At 34.7% G+C, this 9,969-nt stretch overlaps 2 protein-coding genes and 2 long non-coding RNA genes across 6 annotated transcripts; 1 reads left to right on the top strand and 3 right to left on the bottom strand.

Moving 5' to 3' along the window:
* Positions 1-6: 6 nt before the first annotated feature.
* On the top strand, positions 7-8,217 carry LOC109581174 (uncharacterized). The gene is made up of 9 exons (XM_019995036.1): positions 7-243; positions 292-443; positions 493-621; positions 679-813; positions 864-966; positions 1,017-1,152; positions 1,209-1,781; positions 1,825-1,957; positions 8,129-8,217. The coding sequence occupies exons 1-7, from the start codon at positions 42-44 to the stop codon at positions 1,489-1,491; spliced, it is 1,140 nt and encodes a 379-aa protein (XP_019850595.1). The 5' UTR covers positions 7-41; the 3' UTR covers positions 1,492-1,781; positions 1,825-1,957; positions 8,129-8,217.
* On the bottom strand, positions 2,163-3,202 carry LOC109581177 (uncharacterized). The gene is made up of 3 exons (XR_002184546.1): positions 2,858-3,202; positions 2,662-2,808; positions 2,163-2,612 (listed from the first exon to the last, which is right to left on the bottom strand). It is a non-coding gene; the product is annotated as an uncharacterized LOC109581177 (long non-coding RNA).
* LOC109581175 (uncharacterized) lies at positions 3,402-4,291 on the bottom strand. The gene is made up of 3 exons (XM_019995037.1): positions 4,238-4,291; positions 4,019-4,186; positions 3,402-3,717 (listed from the first exon to the last, which is right to left on the bottom strand). The coding sequence occupies exons 1-3, from the start codon at positions 4,244-4,246 to the stop codon at positions 3,505-3,507; spliced, it is 390 nt and encodes a 129-aa protein (XP_019850596.1). The 5' UTR covers positions 4,247-4,291; the 3' UTR covers positions 3,402-3,504.
* LOC109581176 (uncharacterized) lies at positions 4,628-9,707 on the bottom strand. Of its 3 annotated transcripts, none has more exons than XR_002184545.1 (7): positions 8,658-9,706; positions 8,398-8,613; positions 6,615-8,352; positions 6,404-6,562; positions 5,609-6,354; positions 5,409-5,543; positions 4,629-5,356 (listed from the first exon to the last, which is right to left on the bottom strand). It is a non-coding gene; the product is annotated as an uncharacterized LOC109581176 (long non-coding RNA). The 3 variants fall into 3 exon arrangements; XR_002184544.1 differs by having other exon boundaries at positions 4,630-5,356; positions 8,398-9,457; positions 9,504-9,705; XR_002184543.1 differs by having other exon boundaries at positions 4,628-5,356; positions 8,398-9,707.
* Positions 9,708-9,969: the final 262 nt, after the last annotated feature.

Here is a 9,969-nt window from a genome sequence, read left to right as displayed (position 1 = left end):
GCTGTCCTTGCTTCACTGGTTTTTGGAATGGACTAAAGCAAATGTTCATTCCACGCATACACACAGATCTTGATTTTTTAGTAGCTCGACTGTTTTATGCTGATTCCGGTCATGGGCAAGTATTTAAAGATATACAAATACACAAGGATTTGGATGAGCGAACATCCCAAGATCACGAGCTCCTTTACTTGCTCAACAGTGTCCACTCACATTTACTCAACAACCAAATTGATGCATTAGAAGGTAAGCTTTAATGATTTAACTATGTTATTTATATTTCTTTTTCTGTAGCTAGCTTATCTATTGAAGATGTAAAGGAGAAATGGAAGAGAAAGATGGATTTCAGGCAGTATTTCCGTGAATCAAATTTTGGCGAAGTTAATGTTGAAGAGCAAGTATACTCGTATTTTGAGCAACGCACAGGTGTTGATAAAAAAATTTGGGTTAGTTGAACTCCTAGTTTATTATAGGATTAAATCTCATTCTATGTAGTCTCATTCTCCATTGAGGAGTGTCCTTTTTAGTTTCCTCAAATTTGCTCCTGCTAACGACCTGGCTATGGATATTTCTTTTGGAAACAGGATTGGTCATTCTTTGATATTGGCAAGAGTATTTTACAATGTACGATGCATGACAAATTCACATGTGTTGATTCTAATACTATAATTTTTACTGTAGTCAGTGACAGTGCATTTTAACAAATTTTATCGAAATCAAAAAGAAATTTGCCGTGAGGACAACTATCAGGCAAACTTCCGCACTTTCACATATCCAGCTAACATATTCAGTCAAACTGCTCAGAGTATTACAAAGGTAATATATTGGCATACACATAGCAATATTTGTTACTGTTGGTCTTTTAGTCTGAAAAACTCATTATTAACTTGTTTAATGAAATAGAGGGTGGTCGTCAGCTTAATCTGATACTTATAGGACCAATAACAGACCAGTCAAAGCGAGTCACAAGTAAATCATGGAAGTTTACTTTATAAATAATTTTTAAAATTTATGTATAGCCAATTTATTGATTGAGAAGATTCATGAGCACGAGGGCTATCTCAGTGATCGTGCAATTCTACTGGCAATACGCCCATTAATGATAGGACCAAAGTCATGTACTGGCCGTTTCATTCAATATCAGCCTCCTAAAGGGTATATACTGCAGTATTGTGTTGCTTATCATTCTTTTTTATTCAACTATATTGTAGAATATTCAGTGACATAGAAGAAGAAGTGAGTGACGATTTGGTTAAAAGCAATGTTCCCGTTTATTCAGTGGGTCCTAATGGAGATGTGACAAAAATTGAGCCCAAGGATCTCAAAAAGTATCAGGAAAGTTGTAGATCCTCAACTCATAATCCAAAGGAACAGAAGCCACCGCCTTATGGATTGGTGATACAGTGCAATGATGTTCAGTGTATCTATGAGTTCCGGGTGTTTCGTAAAAAGGATCCCGAGAAAGAGCAAAGTGAAAGAAGAGAACAGAGGTAGTGATGACACTTCTACTGATAAACTGGTGTCACCTCTTCAGAGTTCAACATCATTGCCTAATCTAACAATCCCTCTTTCTCAAAATAATAATTCTAATATTAGCATTCAAACCCACTGATTGCCACGTGAAACCACGTGGAGTGGCAAGAATTATTAATTCAATTATTAAACTATTGTTATAAATTTTGTAATCACGTGTCTCATTTCTTGAAAAAGAGCCCTGCTCCCCTTTCCTGACTTAATGGCTTTACTAGTTCAATTTGGTGCTGTTCATGCGACTGGTATAACTGGTAAATCAGCACTACTTTTTATACTCAATCATTCTATTTACAGACTCCAGCCAATCAAGTGAGCTTTACTCAAATCTCTTAAAAGACTAGTCTCGGGGCCAGGCTGCCACCCCCTTCAACTCAAGATTGGAGCATGATGTGTATATTACATCACATGCTGCTTTTTTTACTGATATGTGAGTTGGTACAATCCACCATGCACATTCCTTTGCTGTACTTATATGTACATGAGTTTTGTATAGTACTAACTACTGGTTAGATTGTGAAATGTGGTCCCTAAGATAATGGGCTGTGTTTTGAATGGATGCATATACTTGTACTTGGTAGTTAGTGGCTATAATATGTATTGTAATTGTGGCTGAAATACTTATTCTTGTGCAGGTTGGCAGCTTGGTAGCCTTTTCAAATCATAATTTTTTTAATAATAATAATAATAATATTGATATTACAATGTACTAAAAATATGTACTAAAATATGTACTAAGCAAGTAATTAATCTTTGTCACTCAATTTAATTAACTGTTAATACTAACAACTTTTAATTTATATGTATGCTCTCATAGAAGCAAAACCAAAAAATCCAATGAGTTTTCTGGCAATAATGCCTTACTGTTATCTCTTTAACAGAACTTGGCGTAGTTGACTTAAGCCTTCTTGACTCAATCCAAATCCAGGATCCTTGGGGCATACTTTGTGTTTTGTAGCACATTGAAGGCAAAATTGGAATTTGTGACTACAGTTGTAGAATAGTGTAGTGACACCATTTAGTGATGTAGCCCCAAGTTTACAGCAATCACACCAATATACTACTTCACCTGGGAAGGGACTTCTCTACATAATTATGTAATACTTCTGTGCTATAAATTTTCATAGTACTTACAAAATTATTATCCTTTATTTCACGGTAATTTCTTTCCCAGGATCCTTTTTTTGGTTGAAATTCTGCACATTCTGTGCAGTATGAACCATTTGTATATTCTGCAGTTGCATGACGCTGTTCACAGTCAACACATTTTGGTACACTAAACTATAATAGAACTTGCTTAGCTTGAACTACCCAATTAGTTTTAACTTACGTAAGACATTTTCAAGAACTTTGGTCAGTTATTAGGACACAATATATTTAATGAATGTTTGTGTACGTTAGGTGTGGTTCTTTTATACTTGCAAGTTTTTGTATGACATAATTTCTATTTTGGTCTTAACGAGAAATTTCCGACTGCTCGATTGGCAGTTTGTCATGGTTTACATTACAATGGGGCGTTATTGGGATTTTACCGTCTTACGTCAGCTTAGCTTATTGTAGGTGGGCTATTCTTACTCAGATGTTGCTTTAGCGTTGCACTTATTATGAATATATTTTGACTAGCAAATGCCAGGTAATAAGGCTTCCCGTTAAATACACAGGTACATGAGTCAGTTTTTATCATTCACATGACAGTGTGGCATAGTATGGTTGTTTGGATTAGTTATACCTTATTACCAATTGCTTGTGTCTAGTACTTTAAAACCTGAATGAGTTAATTCTTGTGAAAATTCCATTACCAGCTTAAAGAGTGCGTGGATATTTCAGATTTGTTCATGAATGTTCATAGCTGTTGCTATACATTTATTACTATTAAATTTTATTTTTATAAATCAGCCTTGTAATAAATTATGTAATAAACTAGATTTTAATAATTGTTCTATAGTTTGTTGTTGTTCCATAGTTAATATATAATTGTTATTTGTTTTCTCTCATAACCTTCAATAGTTCTTTATTGCCTTCATGGTTTAATATAGAGCCAGGATCATTCGGGCTTACCCTGTGGTTTGGGGCACAATTGTAGCAGTAGTCAAATCTTTCGCCATTTTCATAAAATAGTGTTGCCATCTCTTTACTTAATGTGAATGCAAATTCGCAGCATTGACATACGGGGTAATCATAAACTTTATCCTATTGTAGTATACAGTTATTATAGTAAAAAAAGAAGTATCAAGAGTAGATAATAATTACAGGAGAGTGTTCTACTGGCTAAATGATCTCTTATGTCACCACTTAGAAATGAAAAGTCACATTCTGGTTATTTTAAATTTTATTTGAGTAGTTATTGTTAGCTATTTAATAACTACTCAGATGAAATACTGAAACAACCACAGAATTAATATGACATTCCATTTCTATCCAGTGATGTAGCAGCACTGCTCCTCTAATTATTATCTTCTCTTGGTACTGTTTTATTGTATTGCTTCCTTACAAAATATTGATACTCTTTTGCATAATCAGTCAGAGACTTTCCTTTGTTTGGTTGATGACTTGCACATTGTCTGCAGTAGGAAAATCCATTGAGGTATTTTTTTGTTGCATAACGGAATTTACAACAATTGCAAAAAGGAGGAGGTGGCAGGCTGATAGCTTTGAGCATCTACATGTAGGTACCGCACGTAAAAATATCACAACAGATACTTAAACTCACAGTTGCCATTTACAAGAATCTCAGTCAATTTTTTAGGAAGACAATAATTTGATGCATGTCTGTACGTATTTGATGTGAGTCTTTTATACTTAAGAATTTCTGTATATGACATATCATTATCAGCATCGGGACTATACCGGGGAGAGCCCCTTTACGTCTTATATGATATGACAAGAGTTGTGGTTTTTGTGGGTAATACGTAGGGAATAAGGAGACGGGCTCTGCATGATAATATTCCTCTGATCATGAATATATTTACATAATCTTACCGAGTAGTAAGGCTTCCATGAATTGAAAGGAAGGAATGTGGAGTTGTCTAATGTTGCCTTTTCTATAGAACTTGATTGTCAGCTTTTTGTTTTGTGAAGTTTTATAACTAAGAGTGCATGTTGTATTTCAGATTAAGTTATGAATGTTCATATCTGTTGCTAAGGATTTATGATAAAGGTTTGTATTTGACACATGGTATCAATTATGAAAATGATACATAATAGTATTATAGAAACACTTAGCAATAGGTTTTCCATATATTTATTTGTTTTCTCTTATAACCTTTGATAGTTGTCTTAGGCCTTCATGGATTTATGAAGATGACTGTTTGTGTGCCTAAGTGCATAGTCATATAATATCACACTGCTATAGATAGTTTTGCTCATAGCTATAAAGCTTTCCTCACCAGCTTTTTACAATGTTTCATTTATCATTTTATAAAGTAGTATAGTGCAGATCATATTCATGAATATAAACAGAATTTTAAGAATGAAATATTGCTAAATAAATTTATTGCTATACATTAAAAAGGCTAATAAAGTAATAATAGTATTAGTATAGTAATAAATGCCTCATATTGACACTCTAGCAATAAAGTTTTAATTTGTTCTATAGTTGTTATTCTTGGTTATTTTTTATTAGCCTCAATAATTGAACTAGGCCTTCTTGGCTTAATCCAAAGGCAGGATGTTTTGGGCACACCTTGTGGTTTGGAGCACAATCATTGCAGAAGTTGAAACTGTCATTACACTTGTAGAATAATGTTGCTATATTTTGTTGTGATGTGATGAAAAATTGGCAGCAATGACATTGGGTGTACTTTTCCTTTTCAAATGGTCCAACTCTACCCTGTTATAGCATTATAGTAATTAATAATGATATTGTCATTGCTACTACTTACAAAAAGTTGCTGCATTGGTGTGTGATCATCCACAAAACTTCCTTTGTTTGGTTGATCACTTGCACATTGTGTGCAGTAAAAACCATTGGAATATTCTTCTGTTGCATAGCGGTAGTTACAACAGTAGCATTTAGTCTGTTTGTAAATATACAGTGTAATTATCACGAACTTAAAATATCACGGTAGACAGTTAAACTTACAGTTGACATTTTCAAGAATCTCAGTCAGTTTTAGGAGTACAATAAATTTGATGCATTTTTGTGTATATTAGCTGTGGTTCTTTTATACTTAGAATTTGTGTGTAGCTAGCAAATGCTGTATCATTATCGGTATCGGGACGATACCAGGGAGAACCCCTTACGTCTTGTATATTGTGGTTATGTGTGTATACATAGGAGGGAATAGGAGGAGAGGCTCGTGCCTCACATGATAATATTCCTCTGATCATGAATATATTTACATAATGTTACCGAGTAGTAAGGCTTCCATGAATTAAAAGGTGAAGTTGTCTAATGTTGCCTTTTCTATAGAACTTGATTGCCAGCTTTTTGTTGTTTTACAACTAAAAGCGCATGTTGTATTTCAGATTAAGTTCATAAATGTATTTGTTGCTAAGGATATAATAAAATGTTTATATATTTGACACATACATACATGTACTATCAGCTATGAAAATGATACATAATAGTATAGATTAACACTTAGCAATAATTGTTCCATATAGTTATTTGTTTTCTCTTATAACCTTTGATAGTTGTCTTAGGCCTTCATGGTTTAAGCCAAAGTCGGGATCATTTGGGCTCACTTTGTGGTTTGGGGCACAATTGTAGCAGTAGTTGAATCTGTCTTCATTTTTGTAGAATAGTGTTGTCACCTCTTTTTTTGATGTGAAAGCAAATTGACAGCATTGACATTTGGTAAAATTTTCATATGGTCCAACACTGCCCTGTTTTAATATTTATTATTTTATTATTGCTATTCCTACTACTACTTACAAAACATTGGGGTATTGCTGGATACTTGCTCAGCAATGTTCCTCTTTTTGNTTGATCACTTGCACACTCTTTGCAATAAGAGGACTCGTTGGAATACTTCCCTGTTGCATTTCGTGATTTACAACAATGGCATTTAGGAGGAGATGACTGTTTGTGTGCCTAAGTGTCACAACCTTATAATATCACAATACTATAGATAGTTATAACTCACAGTTGCCATTCTCAAGACTCAGTCAGTTATTAGGAGCACAATAATTGATACATTTTGTGTACATTTGGTGTAACTCTTTTATACTTAGAATTTGTGTTTATGGCATAATTAGCAAATGCTGTATCATTATCGGCATCGGGACGATACCAGGGAGAGCCCCTTACGTCTTTGTATATTGTGGTTATTGTGTGTATACGTAGGAGGGAATAGGAGGAGAGGCTCGTGCCTCACATGATAATATTCCTCTGATCATGAATATATTTACATAATGTTACCGAGTAGTAAGGCTTCCATGAATTAAAAGGATAGGAATTTGGAGTTGTCTAATATTGTCTTTTTCTATTTGCTATGCATTAAAACTGTTCCACAAATTGGCTCTTATATCTTTGAGATTTAGAGGACAAATAAACCTCTACCGATATGTACTCTTATTGTTAATATCTTTATAGTGGCTGTTTACTCAACACTAAGTCCTCCCCAATACTAGCCCATGCCCATATCATTATTACAATACATTGTTAGTAAGGTTTCTATGCTCTCAGCTATACTAAATACTCAATTAAGTATCATTGTTATACAAAATCACAATGTTCTAATTACTTTTTATAAGGTTTTTTGTCAATATTTTTATCTCTTAGCATGTCAACAAAATCTTTCATTGAATCCAGTGTCATGTTAGCACAGTCATAAGGGCATGTCCTGTGCTGCTTAGCACAGTTATAGCAGACATTGATATGATGATCTTTGTCTTTACATAAATATTGCATTGTAATGACTGCTGACACTTCATAATCATCTTCGCAGCAAAAGCAGTTTTGTAACTCTGGTTCTTCATCACTTTCTGAAGGTGTTTCTGAAGATGATGTCTCAAACAATGATGTCTCGGAAGATGTTTTTGGACTATTGTACTTCTTATATTTTAATGACCTTCCAGCATATGTAGCTGATGTTTTGTGGAGCTCTTTACACTGTTTGCAGTAACTAGCTGTAATATGAGAGCTTCCTTCATTATAAGCATTATAATCTGGATCTCTCCACCTGCAGCATGAGCACTTCTTAGAAGGTGCACTCTATAAAATACAGTATTGTAATATTCTAATCGATTAGCTACTCACTGCCATAACTTTAAAGCAACAAACAAGCACCTTATACTCAAATATCTATTTTCTCAAGCATACCGGTATTAAGTAGTTGGACGTCAAATTGCTTTATCAGTACTGAAGTATGTGGGCTAGAATCCCTACCCATCTTGATTGATCATAGATATGTACATGAGTGTATACTTAGTTCATTCCTAGTACTATTGTTTCTGTAGATACTATATAGTTACACGTACAATTTGTCTTGTCCTATTAAATGGAATGATACTTTTATTGCATGTAGACTGCACTTCATTGTTAGATTTTCAAAAAATACGAAAAACAAAAACAGTGTGTTTCTACAAAAAAATCTAGTCACAAAAATAATGTATTAGTATCTAATATTCATTGTATGGTGTTATTGGTCCTTTGTAGGTATCAACTTTCATCAACTTTGTTAGCAAGTCGTGTAGCGAGGGCATAGTGGCAATGGAATAGTCATGGCGACAAGATCTGTGATCTGCTGCACACTCAAGACAACATGTTTTTGAATGTGAGGTGTCTTTGCACTCAAACTGGAGCTTTGTCAATGCCGTCTCATAATAGTAGAACCGACAGCAGTCACATTGACCATGCCAGTTTCTACTACTGACTGGTTTCTGGAAAGAAAACATCAAAAGGTATTAACGAAGTCAATTAATTACTTTTGGTGGTTGAGGATTTACTGGGTGGCTTCCTCTTATTGCAGAGTATATGAGGTCCTTTCCAGGAAACTTCAACGACTTAACATGATTGGCTTTGCACTCATTGCAGTACTGCTCAGTGAATGTGTCACTTCCATTGACTCTGACATTATAGTCAGCATATCTCACATTACAGCAAGTGCACTTTGCTTTGGACTCTGGAGCTACAGTATAGTACTAACAAGAGAGAATTTTGTGAGGTTTAGATCAAAAGGACTCACTGCCATTGTATTGGAAACTGTATCAAAAATACTTACCTTATTCCGTTTTTTTTCTTTCGTTTATATCGTTGATGGATGTGCATTGTTGTGGGGGATTTTCTCGTTTGCTGTGTCATGTCTTACTGGCTTGTTTTCGCTTGCTAGCGTTGCTGTATCAGCATATTAGATTTCATGTATCCGGCCCACAAGAGTATTCACATATCTTCCGCTCTCACACATGTACATGTATACAGGTGTGTATTATTGTTATCGGTGTTTCATCGGGGTGTAGACGTTGCTGACTGGATTGGACAGCTGGTGTGACAATTACCCTCAAAGAATAACAGCAGTGTACACATGAATAAGGTTACTGGGAGGTCTAAAGGAGGAGAGAGTCATCGCCTCAGGACTAACCCACTTCCCAGAACTATAATAATTCATTAATGCTTCAACTTAGCAACAATGAACTTCACACTCACTTAGTTCATGTTAAATAAACATTCTTCAAAATGCATACATTATGTAACAAACTATATGAGAGACAATTATCATTTATATCTTCTTTAAATATTATTAAAATCAGAATATAACTTTTGAATTATAAAACACTGTTAGCTTGTTATATACAATATCTATTTTGAATGTGTTAATGGTTTTTCTGGATTTCTTGGAGACATACTATGGATCGGGCAGTGCTTCAACAATGAAGAGTTGAGACAAGACCTGCAAAATTTATGCCAGTCCCAGCATTCAAATATTCTAACACTCCGAACTTCTGTTTCTTCTTTACAAAACAGACACTTGCCTGGATGATAGTCAAACTAATGAAGAGAATACATGCATGACTGTATATAGCTATTGGCTTACCCTAGGTTCATCATCAGACATACTGTGGAGACTAAGAATGATCAGTAGAGGCTTTGTGCTAAGTGAATTGCTGCATCACACTGGAAGTAACTTGCAACTGATAGTAGTATTGCATGAATGCCCAACCCAACCCTGTGATATCATCAGTACACTCTATAGTGCCAGTATGTGTCAATGATTGCATAGCAACCTGTACAGGATGTAAGATATGTACACCAACACTGTGCAGTATTGTACCACCAACAAGTCTATGTATGGCTGTAATTACATTACTGTTATGGCTGTAATTGTTGAGCTGTAAAGAACACCATGTATAATCAATGCTGTATTAATTGGTGTGCATTGTATGTGTGCTGCTAATTGCTTTTCTAATATACATGTACTTCGTAGTATTATACACATGCCATGTACTCTAATAGTTTGAGGTGGTTTATGTTAGTCTATGGACACCATTAGTTCATATAAA

This window comes from Amphimedon queenslandica, unplaced genomic scaffold (genome assembly GCF_000090795.2).
Source record: "Amphimedon queenslandica unplaced genomic scaffold, v1.1 AMPQUscaffold_13456, whole genome shotgun sequence".
Classification (NCBI taxonomy): Eukaryota; Metazoa; Porifera; class Demospongiae; order Haplosclerida; family Niphatidae; genus Amphimedon; species Amphimedon queenslandica.
This window is presented reverse-complemented; position numbering and strand designations above follow the sequence as displayed.